The sequence below is a fragment of the Oreochromis aureus genome, linkage group 11, assembly GCF_013358895.1.
Source record: "Oreochromis aureus strain Israel breed Guangdong linkage group 11, ZZ_aureus, whole genome shotgun sequence".
NCBI classification, from domain to species: Eukaryota; Metazoa; Chordata; class Actinopteri; order Cichliformes; family Cichlidae; genus Oreochromis; species Oreochromis aureus.
Window position 1 is genome coordinate 37,815,642 of NC_052952.1, and position 21,183 is coordinate 37,836,824.

At 50.3% G+C, this 21,183-nt stretch overlaps 2 protein-coding genes across 6 annotated transcripts in view; one reads left to right on the top strand and one right to left on the bottom strand.

Annotated features, from left to right (window-relative positions):
• pik3r4 (phosphoinositide-3-kinase, regulatory subunit 4) lies at positions 1-15,392 on the top strand. 2 transcript variants are annotated; one of them, XM_031755040.2, is made up of 21 exons: positions 1-324; positions 3,301-4,030; positions 4,139-4,272; positions 5,018-5,228; positions 5,309-5,698; positions 5,772-5,906; positions 5,995-6,216; positions 6,866-7,039; positions 7,187-7,332; positions 7,409-7,612; positions 9,726-9,927; positions 11,365-11,456; positions 11,923-12,145; positions 12,227-12,392; positions 12,470-12,634; positions 12,890-13,101; positions 13,214-13,345; positions 13,431-13,531; positions 13,613-13,701; positions 14,221-14,341; positions 14,435-15,392. In XM_031755040.2, the coding sequence occupies exons 2-21, from the start codon at positions 3,313-3,315 to the stop codon at positions 14,603-14,605; spliced, it is 4,008 nt and encodes a 1,335-aa protein (XP_031610900.1). In that variant the 5' UTR covers positions 1-324; positions 3,301-3,312; the 3' UTR covers positions 14,606-15,392. The 2 variants fall into 2 exon arrangements, with proteins under 2 accessions (XP_031610900.1, XP_031610899.1); XM_031755039.2 differs by having other exon boundaries at positions 3-324; positions 3,296-4,030.
• Positions 15,393-15,852: 460 nt separating this feature from the next.
• The window catches only part of col6a4a (collagen, type VI, alpha 4a), a 72,827-nt gene continuing 67,496 nt past the window's right edge, over positions 15,853-21,183 (bottom strand). For 3 of the 4 annotated variants that reach the window (XM_039618979.1, XM_031755041.2, XM_039618980.1), the window contains 6 exons: positions 19,325-19,966; positions 19,062-19,149; positions 18,701-18,858; positions 17,673-17,843; positions 17,214-17,261; positions 15,853-16,966 (listed from right to left, as the gene is read on the bottom strand). In XM_039618979.1, the coding sequence (XP_039474913.1) occupies positions 16,791-16,966; positions 17,214-17,261; positions 17,673-17,843; positions 18,701-18,858; positions 19,062-19,149; positions 19,325-19,966 (1,283 nt within the window). In that variant the 3' untranslated portion in view covers positions 15,853-16,790. The remainder of the gene's footprint in view (positions 16,967-17,213; positions 17,262-17,672; positions 17,844-18,700; positions 18,859-19,061; positions 19,150-19,324; positions 19,967-21,183) is intronic. The other variant, XM_031755042.2, reaches the window with a different exon arrangement.

Here is a 21,183-nt window from a genome sequence, read left to right on the forward strand (position 1 = left end):
TAGACGATCTTTGGAACTACCGCGGTTCATCCTTAAGGATGCTTCCGCTTCCGCTGTAACCCGGAAACACAATAACAGCTGGAAACGGCGGATCGGTTAGCTGAGCGAGTCCGTCTGGTTTGTTGTTTATTCTCGGTTATCTGAGCACGGTGAGTCGGTACTGCGGTGGCAGAAGGAGAGCCGACATGAAGACCGGAATCAACGAATCAGCCTGAAGCCTGTTCCCGTTAGCAGCCTTTAGCATCAGTGCTACGGCTAGCGCTACTAGCACGCTGAAGTTAATAGGAACAGCAGCTGTAGTCCCGTGAGAGCAAACGGCTGCAGGTTTGTCTGCCTTTTACCGTGTACTTCCCTCAGAGAGATGTTAACTGTTAGCCTCCGTGTGTTTTAGTGTGTTTGTGGTCTCACAGCCGGTTTCACTCCGAGCTCTGGAAGCTCAGGCTCTCCCGCTGATGTTCCGCTGGGTCAGGCCGGTGTCCCAGTTTAACTTGTTGGATCCATTTACATCTTCCAGATTAAAGACAAGATTAAAGATCTCCAGCTCGTGCGTCATACACGCATCGATATTATCTTCAGACAACAACGAAATTATTTTAATTAAAAACAGAAATCAGAAAGTCTTCCGCCTGGTCTCGTGTCTCTGTGTAAATAACGAGCCGACATTTTCCTCACACTCAACCGATCAGCTCCACGGACACTCCAGTTTACCTGCACACACCTGTTCACCCGCCAGCTGTTTAATACCTGCCCACGTTACCTAGTGATGTCACAGTTTAACGTGGGCAGAAACATCTCGTCATCACAACAATCTGCAGGAAATGAGCAGGGCCCTGTTTCAGAAAGCCGGTTTAGTGCAAACTCTGAGTAAGTATACCCTGAGTTAACGAAAACTCTGGGTTTTCGGTTTCACAAAGCGAGTTTAGATTAATTCTGAGTGAGTTACTATGACGACACACTCCGTGAAGCTAACCTGCCCCCTAGCAGGTTTACTTCAACTAACCCTGAACTTCTCCGCCTCTTTGTCGGAAACCTGACTGTAGGAAGTGTCAGACATGGCGTGCCCCTTCCTTGAAGAGCCAGTAGATGTTGAAGCCCAAATTCTCCGCAGAGCTCTCCGCCGGGAGAGAGTGATTAGAGCGCGTTTGGACATTTTATCATTTCCTGATGATTTTCTGTGTGAACGTTACCGTTTTTCAGCACAATCGATAATTTATTTGAATAACATCCTCAGGCCTTATATTGCTCATGTGACACATCGCGGACATTCTCTCAGTTCTGTACATATTATTTGTATTGCACTTCGTTTTTTTGCAAACGGGAGCTTTCTGTATAATATTGGTGACGCTGAGCACGTTTCCAAGGCTACCGTCTGTCGGGCAGTCAGGAATGTTACAGTTGCACTGAAACGTCTCCTGTACTCGTTTGTGGTGTTCCCCGGTCATAGACCCACAAGATTTATCAAAGAGGGATTCCACAAAATTGCAGGTATCAGGATGAACAAAACTTAATTCATGATGTGGTGATACTTGAACTACTACTTAGATTTTACATTTATTTTCAGGGTTCCCAGGCGTGATTGGCTGTATAGATGGCACTCACATTCCATTCTGCTGCTTGAAGTGTTCCATTTCCAAAAGCATTTTTTATTTTCTTGATCAAACAGGTCTTGTACAGCTGCTTTACAGGGAGCTATTGAAACACAGAAAATAGCATTGACATTCATAGTACATGCCTACTTAGGTTGGTTGTAAATCAGTGCTGAACATCTTACTGAGGAAAGGTTTGTTGGAGAAGTGGCTGGACCCTCTTCCTCTACATTTTTATATTTCATTTTACTTGCTGCCAGGAACGTTTGGGGCCTGTTGGGCTGCACATGCGCTCACATCACATCACAAAATAAAATGTATAAAATAAAAAATAAAATGAAATATAATAAAATAACGTGTTAAATGGGTGGAAATCCTAGATCAATTTTTTAAATTAACACTCACGCATTGACTCTGTCGGCTATGTATTGCCATGCATGCTCCCTTTCTTTTGCAGCTGAGGCTGTGTTACTTTTTTCCATAAAATTTGCATGTTATCGGCATATGCTGCCATCAGAATTTCGGCCTCAAGCGCTGTAAAATACATTGGCCGCGCCTTCTTTCCCTCCGTCTCCATGGTGACTCGCTTAATCTGTGCTCCACTAATCAGGGCTTTATGCGCGTGCTTAACTTGGGGTTAAAGCAACTCCGCGTTGATTGAACTAATTGTTATCAGCCTTTCTGAAACCGAATATTCCGAGTTGGACAGTTCGGGGTTACTCAACCCTGAGTATCATTTTTAACTCTGAGTTTTCTAAACCGGCTTTCTGAAACAGGGCCCTGATGTAGCTCGTGTTTCTACCGTCTTGGTTTAAAGATGACAAATAGAGGAGGGAGGATGGACGCCGAGCAGAAGAGCCCGGAGCCACACGCTGGGCACGAGATCATCTACATTTAGCCAAACTCCTCTGCACAGAGACATTAAACACCACAGCAGCACAATGAAACCCAACATGACACCGAAGGCTGACGTCTGATATATTTACATGGAAAACTGCAGATTGGCCTCCTGTTTGACCCTGACCACACCCTCCAAATAAAACCTAAAAGAACTAAAAATATTTGCTGGCACATACTCGAGGGTCAAATACAGTTTTCATTCTCAACCTTCTATTCAGTAAGGCAGCAGAGCTGAGCTGCTTCTAGATCAGTCACATTTCATGCAAAGCTCTTCCCCAAAGGCTGATATGGAGCAGGAGCAACCCGCGATGTGTGAGGCCAAAGAAAGAAACCTGGAAAACACGACAGCCGAGCCGGGCCCTGAACTACACACTGTTTCTCTGTGATCTTCAAAACTCCAGAATTCAAAATCCTGCTCCTCACATACAAGGTCTTAAATAATCAGGCCCCATCTTATCTTAATGACCTTGTAGTACCATATCACCCTATTAGAGCACTTCACTCTCACACTGCAGGCCTACTTGTTGTTCCTAGAGTATTTAAAAGTAGAATGGGAGGCAGAGCCTTCAGTTTTCAGGCCCCTCTTCTGTGGAACCAGCTTCCAGTTTGGATTCAGGAGACAGACACTATCTCTACTTTCAAGATTAGGCTTCAAACTTTCCTTTTTGCTAAAGCATATAGTTAGGGCTGGACCAGGTGACCCTGAATCCTCCCTTAGTTATGCTGCAATAGACGTAGGCTGCCGGGGGATTCCCATGATTCACTCACTACGTGCATGTGCACCTCTCTTCCTGTTTGTCTTTCCGCAGCACAGCTTCAAGGCACGATGGGGAACCAGCTGGCGGGCATCGCCCCCTCTCAGATCCTGTCTGTGGACAGCTACTTCTCCGACATCGTCGACCACGAGTACGATAAGAGCCTCGGCAGCACGCGCTTCTTCAAGGTGGCCCGGGCCAAACATCGCGAGGGCCTGGTGGTGGTGAAGGTCTTCGCCATCCAGGACCCGTCGCTGCCGCTGACGAGCTACAAGCAGGAGCTGGAGGAGCTGAAGATCCGCCTGCACTCCTGCCAGAACTGCCTGCCTTTCCAGAAAACCTCTCTCACCGAGAAGGCCGCCATCTTGTTCCGCCAGTACGTTCGGGACAACCTGTACGACCGCATCAGCACGCGGCCGTTCCTTAACAACGTGGAGAAGCGCTGGCTCGCCTTCCAGATCCTCAACGCCGTCGACCAGGCTCACAAGGCCGGCGTGCGTCACGGGGACATCAAGACGGAGAATGTGATGGTGACCAGCTGGAACTGGGTGCTGCTCACCGACTTCGCCAGCTTCAAGCCCACCTACCTGCCCGAAGACAACCCTGCTGACTTCAACTACTTCTTCGACACGTCCAGGAGGAGGACGTGCTACATCGCCCCCGAGAGGTTCGTAGATGGAAGCATGTTTACCACGGAGAGCGACCAGAACACGCCGCTGGTGGACCTGACCAACAACAACCAGAGGAGCCGAGGGGAGCTGAAGCAGGCCATGGACATCTTCTCTGCAGGTACGGAGGCGTTTCTGGAAGCTTCCATCACGCTTCCAGTGAAAATGTTTGTATGCTTCTGCATTCAGAGGAACACCAGACCTCATCTGTGTGTGTGTGCGTTTTCAGGCTGTGTGATTGCCGAGCTGTTCACAGAGGGCGTCCCGCTCTTCGATCTGTCCCAGCTGCTGGCGTATCGTAAAGGACACTTCCAGACAGAGCAGGTCCTCATGAAGATCGAGGACCGCAGCGTCAGAGAGCTGGTACTGATTTATGACCCGGCTGGTGATCAGTTATGTGTCATCAGAGGCGCTGAAGGGTGAAAATGAGCAGTCTCACTCTTTGAAAACCTGGGCAGGTGAAAGCGCCCAGAACACCCAAACATCAAGCCCAGACAGTCAACTAAAGTCAGCTCAGAGAAGGAGGAGATCACACACAGCATCAAACACACATGACATTTTATATTATATATTTATGTTATAAGAAAGAGGGAGCCTCACTGAAGCCAGCGTGTTTATGAATCCAAAACGCTTCTCTTTGTTCAGACTCGTTTGTCACCTGCTGGTGTTGGAAGCAGGATGTGGTGCAGGTGTGTTATATTCTGAAAGTTCAGGTCGTGCATCAGTGTTACCTGTGCTCAGCTGATCGATGCTGTAAGTGTCTTTCTTCTAGCAGTGCACAGAAACCTCTGTTTGGAGACTTCAGATATAGATCAATAGTTTTTTCAGTTTTATTTTGAAAAGAAATTGTTTTTATATTTAAGTGCATATGTATCCCTTCCATAGAAGTCGGATAAATGCAGTGAGATCTTCACCTACATTGAATGGAGAATGTTTCATTGTTCATTATGATAAAAAGACGTTTGGCCAGAAACAAACAGGAAGTTACAAGAACCGCTCTTAAGGTCGAGCCGAGGTCGTGTGGAGGTCTTACTTGGCCTTCTTTTGAAGGTGGCGAGCGCAGCGCCCACAGCGAGGTCTTTACCGGTGTGTGTGTGCTTCCTGTCAGGTGACCCAGATGGTGCAGCGGGAGCCCGAGAAGCGCCTGACAGCAGAGGATTATCTGAAGCAGCAGCGAGGCAAAGCGTTCCCGGACATCTTCTACACCTTCCTGCAGCCGTACATGGCGCAGTTCGCCAAAGAGACGTTCCAGTCGGCAGACGAGCGCGTGCTCATCATCCGCAAAGACCTCGACAACATCCTGCACAACCTGCATGGAGGTGACGCGCCTTTGAGGGTGAAACTTCTCTGAAAGTCTGCTGCCGCTGAAACCTGACTGTTGGTGTTTGTTTCCCCTCAGGCTCCACCTCCTCTTCTCAGGATGGCGGCGATGGCGTGACGAGCTCCCGTGAGGAGCAGGGCCTCATCGTGCTCGTCTCTGTCATCACTTCCTGCCTCCAGACGCTGCGCTGCTGCGACTCCAAGCTCGCCGCGCTGGAGCTCGTCCTTCACCTGGCCCCCCGGCTCAGCGTAGACGTCCTGCTGGACCGCATCACGCCGTACCTGCTGCACTTCTGCAACGACCCCATGCCCCGAGTGCGCGCCCAGGCCGTGCGGACGCTGGCCAAGGTGCTGGCGCTGGTGAAGGAGGTCCCGAGGAACGACGTGAACATCTACCCCGAGTACATCCTGCCGGGCATTGCCCACCTCGCCCAGGACGACGCCACCATCGTCAGGCTGGCATACGCAGGTCAGTGACTCGGAAACCCCGCAGATACACGGCGTGCAGGTTTAGATTGTTGACGCCTTCTTTCTCCTCTCAGAAAACATTGCTCACCTGGCCGAGAGCGCGCTGCGCTTCCTGGAGCTGGTCCAGGAAAACAACGTGAACACAGAGCAGGACCTGAGTGGCGAGGACGCGGAGGAAGCGCTCCACCCCAACGAAAACTACGACTCAGGTACGCCCCGCCCTTCGTGCTGCTTATAAATTTATAAATGCGTCGCTCTGCGTCCAAGTGACGAGCTCGCTGTGTGTGTGCTGTGCAGAGCTGCAGGCGCTGCACGAGATGGTGCAGCAGAAGGTGGTGACGCTGCTCAGCGACTCGGAGAATATCGTCAAGCAGTCGCTGATGGAGAACGGCATCACGCGCCTCTGCGTCTTCTTCGGCCGGCAGAAAGCCAACGACGTCCTGCTGTCCCACATGATCACCTTCCTCAACGACAAGAACGACTGGCACCTGCGGGGCGCCTTCTTCGACAGCATCGTGGGTAAGCGCGCCGAATTTAACCCAGCAGCGGCCTCTGTGGCCAGAAGCAGGAACTGCAGCTGGTTTGCTGTGAGGTTAGCCACCAGCAGCAGCTAAAGACGAGTGTAGTTCTCTTCCATCACAGTTTACAGGCTTTAGAGGGCAGTGTTTGAAGGCTGGAGTGAAGCAGACGTAGAAGCTCCTCAGTCTTGATGCCACAAACATCTTCTGGCTGGAAGAGTAATATTTCTCAGCCGCTGAGACAGATCGTTCAGGATACCTGTGCGTGTTTCTGCTCCTCTGCCTCATTAAACTGATGGTAGAGTCGGTGACATCGTCATAGAAGTCAAATCAGTTTTTCTGTATTTTTAACCAGCAATAATTCTGAGGAGTCAAAAGCTTCAAGTTCTCCAGAAAAACACAAACAAACAAAGGAGAGCATAAACATATTAACTCATGATCCAAGGTCATAAATACATACATCAATGTAAATGTAAGGACGTAGAATAGCAGGAACCTCAGGAATGATCAGGTGATGCTAAAGAGGGCGGGGCAAACAGTCTGAAAGAAGGAACAACTAACAGGGGGAGGAAGTGAAACTCTGATGAATACAAAATAAAACAGGAAATAAGAAGCACTCTCTCTCTCTCTGTGTGGCGGCGGCGCTGCAGGCGTGGCGGCGTACGTCGGCTGGCAGAGTTCGTCCATCCTGAAGCCACTGCTGCAGCAGGGTCTGAGCGACACCGAGGAGTTTGTCATCTACAAAGCCCTGAACGCGCTCACCTGCATGTGCCATCTGGGTCTGCTGCAGAAACCGCACATCTACGAGTTCGTCGGCGACATCGGTAAGCGGGGCGGAGGCTCAGCTTCTCCCCGAGAGAACGCCACAGCATCACCACGGGAGCTTTTCCCCTCCAGCGGTTTCCACGTGTTTTAGCCGTGGCCGTGATGTCACACACTAAACCCAGTCTGTCTCCTCCCGCCTGCCGTAGCTCCGTTCCTGTGTCACCCCAACCTGTGGATCCGTTACGGCGCCGTGGGCTTCATCACCGTGGTCGCACAGCACCTTAACGTGGCCGACGTCTACTGCAAGCTGATGCCCCACCTCAACCCCTTCATCACCCAGCCCATTATCCAGGCGAGTCCGCGCCACCATCGTCACGCTCGCACCTCCTGCATCTTCCTCACTTCATCCGTCTTCATCTGCCCCGCAGATCGATAAGGAGCTTGTTCTGCTCAGCGTCCTGAAGGAGCCCGTGAGTCGCTCCATCTTCGACTACGCCCTGCGCTCCAAAGACATCGCCACCCTCTTCAGACACCTGCTGCTGCGCCAGAAGAAGCGCGCGGGCACCATCCCAGAATGCCCCACGCCCGATGACCCGGCCATCGCCCAGCTCCTCAAGAAGCTGCTCTCACAGGTGAGAACACGTTTTCACACGGGAGCTTATGGGCTCCGACTCACTGCTGCCTCTGCTGGATGCTAGAGGAACTGCAGGCTGTGCTTGATATCAACACAGAGCGAGCTCCATGATGTTTCTCTGCAGCGATGCTGGCTGCAGTCAGAAGGGGGCAGCAACGCACAGCACACACAGTAGTAGGGTACCAGGAGGGAAACATGTTATTATACACACAGACACACAATTCCCTCCTCGCATTTTTGTTGGACTGCTTTCAGTCACTTATACAGTATATTAGGAGCATGCTCAGTGAGAGGCCAACATGAACTCAAATAGGTTCATGAATTTAAACACATTTAGTAAAAAGAAAATGAAGAGCAGCGTTTAGCCTCCTGCACGGCTCAGCCCTCGCTCAGCTTCATGCATGAAACCTGCTTCCACACATTCTTCAGTGAAATGAAACCGAGAGTTTTCAAGTCGTGGTTCTGCCGTTTCTGAAGATAAACGATTTGTTTGTCGAGCTGATTTGAAACCTAAATTCTTCTTCTTCTGCGGCCGTGTTTGTGCTGTTGGAGCATTTTCAATGACACCATGTGACCAATAACATGGCTGCCAGCTGAGCTCCAGGTTAATGAGAGGTTTTAATTGGATACTACTGATTAGCAGGTATCTGTGTGTATCATCCTCCCGTCCAGGCTTCGCACGGTCTAAATGCTAAGAGTGAGGCTGGATTCAAATGTGTGTCTGTTTTGAGATTTCAGCAGTGAAACAAATGAGGAGGAAAGCGTTCATGAGGGGGAGGAAGAGGAGTGCTGAAGGCTTTAAGCACATTGGAGCCTCCTCACGGCCTCGTCCCTGAGTTCAGACATGCAGACAGTGCTTGGGGCTCCCACGCTGCAGCTGTGATCCGATGAAGGTTTGTGGTTGGATTGAACATTTTCCTCAGAATTAAAGTCGAGGGCCAAAAACTGTCTGAGGAACATCTGGAAACAGGCCTCCAAAGAAAACTCCCACAAACTCCTCTGGCAGACGCTCGAAGCTTTCACAACGCGAGTTACTCTGCCGTCGCCGCGGGCCAGCTCCAGTTAATGCTCACAGGGGGCGGGGCTAGTGCTCGAGCTGCTCAGAGGTTGCCAGATGCATCACTCGGGCCTTTGTTAGTCATCGTGTTCTGAGGAAATCCGCAAATATGCAGCATTATGGAGACAGAACAGCAGCTTCCACACAGCTGGGCCTGCAGACTCTGATCACAGGGTTTGCTGCTCCTCCTGACTCGCGTCTCTCGTTTTGGTGTTTGCACAGCATCATTTTCATGTTGTGTTATTCGTGTTTTTGGAGCATTTTTCAAATTCATCAGCAGCTCCAGCTGCCCACAAAGAGAAAAATCTGTTCATCTGTCATCTCTGAGCTGTGCTGCAGAGAAACGTCGCAGCAGGACAACCGTAAAAATCCACTCACAGCGAGCCCACGAAGGGCAAAGTGGAGCCTGAACAGAGACAAAGGAAAGCTCAGCGGACCTGCTGCTCCCCGACACACAGCAAGACTTTAAAATGTTTTAATACCTTCATTTAATCAGGATCATTCAAATCTTGAGTTTCAGATTCTGTTTTGCAAGAGAGTCCTGACCGAGATGGACTCACAACCACAGGCTGGTAACGAACACACACGAGTACACGCAGCAAAATACACAAAGCAAGTGTAGTAAACGTGCGAGTGACAGGAATACAGCAACAGCAACATTCAGGTAGAACAGGTGGAGGACGTAGGACGAGCTGCACATAGACGTGGTTTTTCCAAATGCAGATCGATGTGTAGCTCCATCAGCAACCCTGCAGCAGGTCTGCAGGGGGGCGGGCGATGGAGTGTCGGGGGGATGTGAGCCACGCCGAGCGGGACTCAGGCTGAGTCAGGCTCATAGTTTTTCTCCTTAGACTGTAAAACTAACAGAAGAGAGTTTTTTACATGTTGTTGGGTGGACGTGTTTCTGTGTTTACTTGTCACTGTTGTGATGTGTTCGTGCAGATGTGGAGTAGTTTGGGGGGGTAATGTGGGGAAATAAAACCCCAGATGAGTCCACATGTGAAGAGTTTGTGTGTTCTCTGAGTGCACAGCGCCGTGATGACTCTGTTCTCAGGGCATGACCGAGGCCGAGGAGGACAAGCTGCTGGCGCTCAAAGACTTCATGCTGAAATCCAACAAGGCCAAAGCCAACATGGGCGAGCAGAGCCACGCGGGGGAGGCGGGCCAGACCGGTGTCATCGACCTGGCCATGCTAGGCATCACCGGCCGCCAGGTGGACCTGATCAAACCCAAAGCTGAGGGCGAGGACAAGCGAGGTAACCCACACCCCATCCACACAGCAAACCCAAGGGTTTCACATACACGTGTCAAATTTGGTACATAGTTGTAACGAGCCAAGGCGGACCAAAAAGTCCACTGGACCCATGTCCCAAACCCAGCAGGAAGTCGACCATTTTGAATTAAAGAGGCCATTCTGGTGCCAATGTGACCATTTCCAGGTGTTACAGTATACAAACATACAGTACAGCACGTCAGTCTCACCGGCAGCGATCGAAGATTTATGTACATTTGACAAACTGAACGCATTCTGTACTGTACAGGAGACATGGCACAGGATTGATTGACAATGCTCTACAGCCAATCAGGACGGAGAACACAATGCACTGTAAAAAAAAAAAAAAAATTGCAACAAAAAAATCCACAAAACAGCGAGACCACGAAATGTAAACCGTGTTATGGCGAGGGACCACTGTATTTGGTCACAGCGCCACCTGGTGGGAACAGGAAATATCATGTTTTTCACTGAGGTACAGCGCCAGTGTCGTTGACCTGAGTTGGTCTTAGGTCACATTAAAGCTCCTCCACCTGTGGCTCGTACACACCTCACACATCTTTTACAGTTTCACAGCTGAGTGGCCTCAACAAAGATGTGACATGAAACTGAACTAAACTTCAAAAATGCTTCAGTGTTGTTGTTCTGGTTGTGCTTTGTTGCACTTTGGCTAATCGGTGCTGAGCACCATCCACATACAATCCTCAGATTTCACTCATGAAGCTGGAGCTCAGTCTGTTAGTACAGGACATGTTTAAAGGAGTCACAGGATGTGTTTACCTGTGACTCGTAAGCCTCGCTCCACCTCACTGTATAAACGTATATCATCTGTATATAGTGACACTCTGTGAACTGTGAACACAACCTTACCTGCAGATGCCAGAGCAGTCTGTGTATCAGACTGTAAACACGACGCACTGCTGCCTCTGCTGGGCGTTAGAGGAACTGCAGGGTTTCAGCTCTGATGCTTGTTGTGTTGTTGTTTTCTTGAGTGTTTCCATGTGTCTGTTGTGATGACCGTCTCTTGTGGGTTATTTAAAAGGTCCCGCTGCTTTGAAATAATCCTGTTCCAGATGTTTTTGTGTAATTCTGTTGCAGTAATCACCTCCATCTGCAGCCAGACCATGTGAAAGAAGCAGATTGTTGAAGAAAGTCGCTCTCTAATCTGTCTCATTAATCACTTTGCCTTTGTGATCAGCAAGCGGTCGACAGATTCGCTCCGTCTAATCAAAGCCCTCCAAAATAAAAGCATCTCATCTCGATGAGCACATGAAGGATTATTTGATCTTTTCTTTGTGTGACTGAAATATTTGTTTGGCCTTCTTGGATTTAGTTTCACCGATTGTGGAAGCTGCTTCATCTGAGCTCGTGGTCGCGTGGTCATTTGGTTTAACGTCCTGTTTGCATGTCTGTCCCACAGCCAGGAAGCACACCAAGCAGGACTCCACCATGAACGAGGAGTGGAAGAGCATGTTTGGATCTCAGGAGCCGCCTTCCAGCCAGCCCGCCACGGTAACGCCACCCAACATCTGTACGATGCTGCGTTTGTGCCGGGTCGCAGGTGGTGCAGAGTCCCATTTAGTCTGAGAGCAGATGTAAGGTTCCCACACGATTATTCTCAGAGTTTAGAGGCTGCAGGTACAGAGGGGCGGGTCTAAAATCATCAGGGACATCTGTATTCTGACTGCTCACCAGAGAACACTCAAAGCAATGCATTGTGGGTAAACTTTGTGGGTTCTCCATCATACCTGCAGCTGTGATTCGTCCTGTGTCGTCATCATGTTGTAACGTAGTCGTGTGTCAGTGCTGTGGAGGAGGAACGATCGTTAGGTTTCATCTTCAGGCTCCTGCAGTGGGAGGAAACCTGCTCGACTAAAGTTTCACGCCTTCTTTTCGTGCGCCCCGATGCATGATGGGAGATGATTCTGTGGTTCTGGTTCCTTTCAGTCAGTAAACTCGGGTTTGGGTCTGTTTGCAGGCCGCCGACGGGCCGGGGAGTCAGATCAGGAAGAGCACCGCAGCTCCGGCGGTGCCCGTGCTGCAGTCGGTGGCGAGTGGCCCCGCCTATCAGCGACGCCTCAACACGTGCAAGGCGGAGCTCCAGCAGCTGGTGCAGCAGAAGAGGGAGCAGTGCAGCGCCGAGCGCATGGCCAAGCAGATGATGGAAAGCGCCGAGTGGGAGAGCCGACCTCCTCCTCCAGGTAAGCACCGCCACACTCGCACCGGACCGTGGGCGGGGGGCGCCGTCGAGCTCATACCTCACACAGCTGTGACTGTTTCAGGGTGGCACCCAAAGGGCCTGCTGGTCGCCCACCTGCACGAACACAAAGCTGCCGTGAACCGCATCCGAGTCTCCGACGAGCACTCAATCTTCGCCACGGCGTCCAACGACGGCACCGTCAAAGTGTGGGACAGCCAGAAGATGGAGGGAAAGACCACGACCACCAGGTGAGCCCCTCAGGTGTGCCCGCCCCGCATGTAGAAGTGGCGCCGCGGAGTCACTGACCCTCACTGTGTCTGCGCAGGTCGGTGTTGACGTATTCTCGCATCGGCGGCCACGTGAAGACGCTGACCTTCTGTCAGGGCTCGCACTATTTAGCCGTGGCCTCGGATAACGGATCCATCCAGCTACTCGCTGTCGAAGCCAACAAACCGCCAAAGTCCCCCAAAGTGCAGCCGTTCCAGAGCAGGTAACAGAAACACGCCCTCTGATCATCAGAGAGGTGAGGGTGTGGCTCCAGTGGAAACTCGGGACCCACAACAGGTTTTGTTAGTCTGACACGTCTCGTCTAAAGCTCATCTTTGACTCCTCGAGGGCGGCTTTGCATGAGTCACAGTTCAAAATAATCCTCCTTTGAAACAGCCGTGTTTAAGATGAGTACCAGGATACCTGACTAGAAGTCGGGGACAGAGCTGCTCTCATGCCGCTCTCTGTGCTCTTTCAGGTCTCTGGACCTGCAGGAGGACGGCTGCACGGTCGACATCCACCACTTCAACTCGGGCGCCCAGTCTGTGCTGGCGTACGCCACCGTCAACGGCTCGCTGGTCGGCTGGGACCTCCGCTCCAACTCCAACGCCTGGACGCTGCGCCACGACCTCCGCCTCGGACTCATCACGTCCTTTGCCGTGGATATGCACCAGTGCTGGCTCTGCCTCGGTTCGTGTGTCCTCACATGAAATGTGTTTGTGGTGGCAGGAAAACGGTTTTAACAGACGTGCAAAGACGTACGTCCAGGTGTCACACGTTCATGTCTCTGTGTTTCCTGCAGGTACGAGCAGCGGCACCATGGCCTGCTGGGATATGCGGTTCCAGCTGCCCATCTCAAACCACTCCCACCCTGCCCGAGCACGAATCAGACGACTGCTGATGCACCCGCTCTACCAGTCGTCTGTCATCGCAGGTCAGCTGAGTCGCTCAGAGTTTGTTTCTGTTAAAGTCTCCACAGAGTCATAAATATCTCTGTGTGTGTGTGTGTGTGTCTGCAGCTGTGCAGGGCAACAATGAAGTCTCCATGTGGGATATGGAGACCGGAGACCGCAAATTCACCCTGTGGGCGAGCTCGGCACCCCCACTCTCTGAGATGCAGGTGAGTGTCTGAGGTCACTCAGGTTTGTTTGTTTGTGTGTGTGTGTGTAGGTTACTGAGGTGTGTGTTTGTGTGTCTGCAGCCGTCCCCACACAGCATTAACGGGATCTACTGCAGTCCTGCTGACGGGAACCCTCTGCTGCTCACAGCCGGCTCTGACATGAGGATCAGGTGTGACCCACAGAGAAACATCCACACAAACACTCCACAGAACCTCACGGTTCTCTGCATCGTTAGCTCACAGGTGGAGTCCACGGATCACTGATGTCGCCGGGCGAGCGGCTCCCAGCTCACACAGAGAGGTTAGCTGAGGTTAGCTCGCTGTAGCTGGTAGCACATCGTTTACCTGTGTTAGCAGGCATGCTAACATTAGCTAAGATTAGCCAGACTCACTCAGTGAAGCCCAACAGGAAGTTCTGGTTCTGGCTGGGTCGTATTTCACCCTCCACACTCACAACGCTCGGTCCTGGCAGGAAGTCGTAGTCATGGAGAGATGATGTCGTAGCTGTGCAGCTGACACCGACGGGTCATCGGGTCAGCTGACCCTCAGGCGTAAGCGCCGCTCTGTGACCCACAGAACATCAAACATGGCAGCAGGGCGAGCTCAGAGTCACGGCTGTGTTCGTTTAACAAACAGTTTTTCTGGAAGTTTCTTTGAGCAACCTTTGACCTCTGCTGACCTCGTTTCAGGTTCTGGGACCTGGCGTATCCGGAGAGGTCGTACATTGTGGCGGGCGGAGCCAACGACTCGCTGCACTGCCCGTCTGTCCTCTACAGCCGCAAGATCATCGAAGGGACTGAGGTTGTACAGGTACAAGTGTGCGCACACACACACACACACACACACACACACACACACACACACTCTTCCTGCTTTCACCTTTGAACACTGCCATCTCTGCAGGAGATCCACAGCAAGCAGAAGAGCGGCGTGGTGGAGGACTCGCCCCGCCGTGGCCCGGAGTCCCTCCCCGTAGGTCACCACGACATCATCACGGACATCGCCACCTTCCAGACCACGCAGGGCTTCATCGTCACCTCGTCCAGAGACGGCATCGTCAAAGTCTGGAAATGAGGGCGCCCGGTGACATCACAGCACACACACGCATGGAGGAGGCGCGTGTGTGTGTTTATGGACACATGCTCCTGTTCCACATGAACACGGTTACATCATCACGTCATATGACGTGGTTCAAGCAGGAAGTGAAATGTCTGCTGCTGCAGACTTGGAGCCCTGACGACTAGTTTGTGCTTTTCATGTCCGTCAGGTGACAGGAAGTGCAGGTGTGCACGCGTTGGTATCAGCTGATATGGCTCCTGCCTGATGAACACGCCATTTTTCACTCTGAAGTCTTGTTGCCTGGATACGAAGAGGAAACCGGATTTTCAGAACCACGATGCGTGGCTGCGCTGATGATTTAGCGATATGTAAATCTCTGTTGAGTTGCATTATGGGACATGTAGTCTTGTTTTGATTCATCTTTAGTTCAGTTTTCCACGTGCAGGTGAAATTCAGCTTCTTTGAATCAGTGCTCCTCAGAGATTTTCACGGCTCAGTGTCGGAGCAACGCTTCCAGCTGAGCTGAGCTCCACGTTGTTCCTGCAGGGCCCACCAGGGGTCCCTATCCACAACTTGGGAACCGCTGTTGAGTCTATGTAACGTTCTTCTTGCTTCATTTGAAAGTGTTTCATTAACAAAAGGACTGAGTACATCAGGAGCACAGATTAGTCGCCTGAGGTAAACTTCCTGTCTCGTTCTGATGATTCACCCGAACGATGCTCAGAAGCATCGAACACTGTAAGAGCTCCACAAACCAGCAGAATCTGTGTGTGAAAATAAAATCATCATGTATGAAACGATGCTTTACGGAGGAAACTGAATGACACCTGAAAACTCTGTGTGTGTGCACGTGTACCTGTTTAGACATCTTTGTGGGGACCGAAAATTGGAATGTTACTTTAGTTATGGGGACCAAAGTGCCCACATTGAAGGTGTTATTTAGACTCAAAATGTGGTTTTAGTGTCAGGGTTACAGTTAGGTCATGTTAGGGTAAGCAGCTAGGGCAAGCATTATGTCAATTAGATGTCCCCACTAAGATATGAAAACGAGAGTGTGTGTATGTTGGTCCTGCATAGGTTCAAATTTCTTTATTCATTTTTTACAGTTTTAAATATAAAGAGTCTCTCTCTCTTTTTCACACACACACACACACACACACACACACACACACACACACACACACACACACACACACACACACACACCATGTGATCAGAGACCGTGGCTGTTTGCTGATTGGTCACAAAGAGGAAGTCAGACGGACACTTGAGATCATTTTATTTTCTTAAACCATCGTTGACGTGTGAAAGCTGCTGAGTTACAGTTACATGAAGTCCATACGGTCCTGTCTGTGGGAACGATAACGTACAGATCATGTTTCGCTTCTCTACCTGTGTTTTTAATGCTGCATCAGGTTTACGGAAAATAACACATCAACACGTTAACTTCACCTCTCTCTGCTTCGATTCCTTCAAACATTCAAGCCTTAACCTTGTTGTCACATCAGCCTGCACCTGATTTATAAAAAAATAGCACCTGACTGGAGGGAAAGGAGCGTGGGCGGGGTCTGTGAGGGGGGTCGGCCAGTCGAGCTGCGAGTGAAACGGGATGTGCTCTGGAGGGAAAACTACGGAGGCCCTGAAAGGTCACAATAATGTTCAGATTTCCTTTGAGCTGGATTATGATACAGCACCAACCTGCAGTTCCTCCTGCGCCCAGCAGAGGCAGCAGTGAGTGAGTCCCCACAGAATCGCACGTTAAACCTTTCCAGCAGAAATAAGCATGTTTCCAGCCCGTTTTAAAGTTTGCATTACAGGGGGCGTGGCCTCTTTGACTGAGGCTAACTGTACAAACAGCAAGTCCTGAATTTGTATTTCTCACTTTTTTATGTTTCCTAAATGTGAACAAGGACAAACCAGTGCGATGAGCAGCGACTGCACCGTGTCAGCTGCTACAGGTCACACGTGCTGGGACTGAGACTTTATGCAAAGGCGATTGTTCCTGTGACCTTTCTGGGCCTCCTTAAATCGAACATGCGTGTAAACGAACAAAAAGCAGGCGACGGATGACTGAAAGCGTTCGAGCTGTTTCCCTGATGGCAGCGGGGGAGGAGGGCGGGGGGGAAATGCTGTGACTAATTCATCGAGTGTCCTCGGCAGGTTTCCTTATGCGTGTTCAGCCGTGACGCTCTCGTCCTCCTCATCTGATCTTCATCACACACAGGCTCTGACACTCCTCCTGCGTCAGGAAGCGGTTCTTGTTGCCGCCGCAGCCGCCGTACCAGAAGCGAGCACACTCCTTCTGTGCGGTGTCAAAGAACCACATCATCGTGTAGTTGTCGCAGCTGCCCGGGTCCTGAGGGAGGAAACAGGCATCTGGAGGACGACAGGAGACTGATATTAGAGCACTACAGAGCGAGACGTGACCTGAAACATCTCAACATCATCACGAACGCTCGTCCTCGTTAGAACAACCGGGAAATAGCTCCTCCTCTCCCTGCATCCTCCTCTCTCGGCACAAACACGTTTCCATGTGCGAGCTCACTGATATGCAGGACTCTCACAGGTAGAGACACCTGTGTGCTCTTCTGTCACCGCTGTCCATCGTACAGGCGGGTCTTACCTTTAGAGACAAAGCTGGTAGGCAGAGTCTTCTCCACGATGTTGGGATCTGCGAGAGACGACAGAATAAAGTCAGAGAGGCGATAACTGTGCAGTTGAACAGCAATGAGGGCTTATCGCAGGTCGCTGTGACGTGTTCTGTCACTGAGCAGGAAGTGCTGGCATGTGAAAAAGTTTCAGGTGTGTGAGAAGCAGAGCGTCGCTTTTTATGTCGAAATATTAAAACTGAGCTGTGACCTTTGTCCCCCACGTTTCCCCATGTACATACATGTGTATGCATGTACGTGTGCAGACAGAGTCTGAGCGTGGACAGCAGTAACAGAGGGCGTGCTATCAGTGCGACCACAGAGGACTTTAGTAGAAAGCGACACGCAGAGGATCCTGTTAGCTGTCCACTGATAGCAGAGGTTAGCGGGTCCACAGATGTGGAGCGGTCAGTTTGTGTGCAGTCTGGACTTACGCTGGTTCCCACATGTCCGGAAACATTCATATTCCGTTCTAAAGCGGTTGGCATTGCCGCCGCAGCCGCCATACCAGAACCGAGAGCATGCACCGACGTTTGTGTCAAAGAACCACGCTGTGGCGTATTTCTTACACTGGTCGCCGATATCAGCGGGCAGCTGACACCGGGCTGAAAGCAGAACACACACATTTACTACAAACAGGCAGCGGCTCCAGCGCAGACTGACAGAAACGCCTGCATTCCTTCTGATGACCAGCAGGGGGCGACTCAGGAGGCGGAAGCTTTGGGAGAAAGGTCAGTGTCTCTTTTTGGGGAAGGACGTAGGGATGCCAATTTTTCCCCTCAATGTTTAAGAAACACCTTCAAACCTAAAGACACAGCGACGGCGCAGTCAGCTGCAACTCTGGGATTCAGATTCTGAAACCAGAGGTTTATCCACCTGAGCCAGTTTTGTTGTTAGCAACCTTTTTTCCATCATCAGCTCTGTCATCCATCATGGCTGACAAACGAGCACACCCTCCTACCCCGAGCGCCTCTAAATGATGATCACCTCCTCTTCGAGTTGCTTTTACTGCCTCTGAAAGAATGCAGGCTACGTCCATCTTTTATGTACAGTCTGTGGCTGAGAACCGCCGCTCATGCAGTCGAACAAAGACACGAGGTTAAAGCACACATGACACGCGACTGCTGTAAAGCATGCCGACCACATCTGTACAGCTGCTGAAGGAGAGAAAGAACATCTGTATAAACTTTAATGCCACTCTGAGAATTTGTATGAAAAGAGGCGGATTTGCAGAACTTTGTCTGAACCCTGCACACGACGTCCTCTACTGTATAGGATTCATTTACTGTATAAAATGTTCTCTTTTTTCACAGTCGACCATTTTAGGACACACTTCTTTTCAGGACAACCTCAGAGGTCAGAGTTCCAGAGGTCAGAGGTCGTTTACCCCTGCCATTATGTAAGGCGTTGTCAGAGCGGACCTTCACCTGCAGCAGTGTGTCTGCGCCGTGTGTGCGGCTACCTTTGACGTGCGTGTCAGAGACGACTTTCTGGCCGTTTCCTCTGATCAGAGTGTCGATGACGTCCAGCTGCCCGGTCTGAATCTGTCCTCCGGTCTGCTCCTGGAAGTCCTCCTCCACCTCCTCTCCAAACACGTCCTCCACCTGTGCCACGCCCTGACTGAACACAGCAACCACGTGTGGACACACCATCACCATCACCATGTTATGTTAATCTCCTCACAGGAGAACCTTTCAGCTTCCTAATGCACAACAACTCTTCTTGATTCAAAGATCAACCAAGAATTAGAAATTTCAGGAGCTGCAAATGTTCGTTTTAGCTGAGGCCCACGTGATCGCGGTATGTGTGAGTGTGTGATTTACCCCGTTATCAATATCTGTCCTCCCTCCTGGCCACCCAGCTGGTCACATGCTCGCCTCAGAGAGGGAGGAGGATATGAGGTGACTCCCTCTGAAATAATCACAGGACAAAAACAGTGATGGTGAGATATACGCTGCAGTGAAACGGGAAAGGAACTGATGGTTAACGTGAACGTTTAAAGGAAAGTCAAATCTGAAATAATAATAGTTAACCCCTTCCTTCTAATCTGATCTAATCTGACTGCTGCAGATGGGAAACGTCTTACTGTTGAGGGCGGAGAAGAAGACCCTGATGAAGCGTTGGGCGTAGCCCTGCTCGTCGGCCTTCAGCCTGTCAAGTCTGATCAGGTGCTGCTGTGTCGGCACGCTGGCCAGCTCCTCCACCTCCGTCCGGTTGTAACGATCACCCACTGCCACCACAAACAGCGCCACCCCCTCACACTTGGCCTTCTGGGAGATGTAGTGCAGCTTGGCCTGGTCCCTGTAGGCCGTCTTGGTGCCCACCACAGTCAGGACGGCCCTCTTGCTGCGCGGCTGGCCGGCCTTCAGCAGCACCTCCCTCAGGGTGTAGTCCAGCATCTGTCCCAGTGCCAAAGAGCCGCCCTGCTGCTGCATGTTCTGCATCATGTACGTCTTCATGTCGTCAACGTTCTGGTAGGTCTGCAGGCCGAACTCCACCTTGGTGCTCTGTTGGACCAGAGCTACTCGGGCCTGACGGCCGGCTCGGCGGGGCTGTGGACTCACGGCCAGCTGCTCCACCACAGAGCTCAGCAGCTGCTGGGCACCGGTGTATTCATCGGCCTGGATCTCCCTGGAGCTGTCCAGCACCATGACCAGGTCCAGATCCACCTGCTGAGGTGTCACTGGTTCCTGGATGAAGGCGCACTCCTGTGCACGCCTGCAGGGGTCTGCAGAGACAGAGGCGACATCAGAAAGTGTGATGCTGATGACAGGAAGCTACAAAAGCTACAAGTGACCCGTCGTGTTTGTGCACATCAGATCTTGGCCTACCTGACAGGAACCAGGATGGTGTGGCACAGAAGCATTTAGAAAAGACGCCAGCATATTCTAATTATTGAATCTCATGGATTCATTCAGGGTCTAATAGTGTGCTTTGATATCAGCCAGCGTGCTGTTACCCATGGGTTCAAAGGTCAACAGGAAACACAGCGGTCATCCTCTGATCCAGGATCAAAGGATTAGCTCAGTGTTTTCAAACAGTGCATCGACGCCATCAGATCATTCGTTATGTATTTATTATCACTGTGGACTTTCAACCCCGAGTACTACAAACATGTTCTTTGGCAAAAAGACTGCAGCAGTCTCATTTTTCATGTACAAGGACTAGAGATGGCACGATACCACTTTTTTATGTCCGATACCGATATCATAAATTTGGATATCTGCCGATATGAATCCGATATAGTGTGTTTTTTAATCAATAAAACAGTTTTTTTTTTTATATCTTGCTGCTTTTTGTATAAGTTCATACTCAAGTTAAAAAAAAAAAAAAAAAAAAAAACCACTAAAGCTATTCTGTTATACCTGTATGCAAAAAATACACTGCGCCCAAAATATTTCATAGTTCAGCAACACTGATCAATCTAATAAACTTAAACCTGCTCCATCCTCCCTATTGTGGTATTTTAAAGAGTAAGCAACCTAACTAATAGAGTTCTAAAACTCCTAGCAAACAAACAAACAAACAAAAAAAAGGGAACCACCCCCCACCCTCCACCTCATGATGCTTAATTGACGTAATCAACTTTAATTTGATGCAGGGTGAAAAAAATGCACAGAAATAAATTATTTTTCAAGAATAATTAAATAGATTCAACATCTTTCTTCAACAGAATTGCAGACTGCACAGATGGTACCTTCCCAAAGGAAAAAGTACTATAGCTTACTAGGGTATATTAGACTTAACAGTTACTATATACAGTAATGGACTTCTATACATTTTACATCAGATTAAAACTTTGGGTGTAAGATTCAGATAATTATTTATTAAAAGCTCGACATTTTAAATGAGAATAAGAAAGAAAAGTATGTCTTTGTGCCCCTTTTCCCTGTTCATGCCCCTATCGGCCCCCTGGCTACACTTTGCTAGATCCGCCCCTGCACA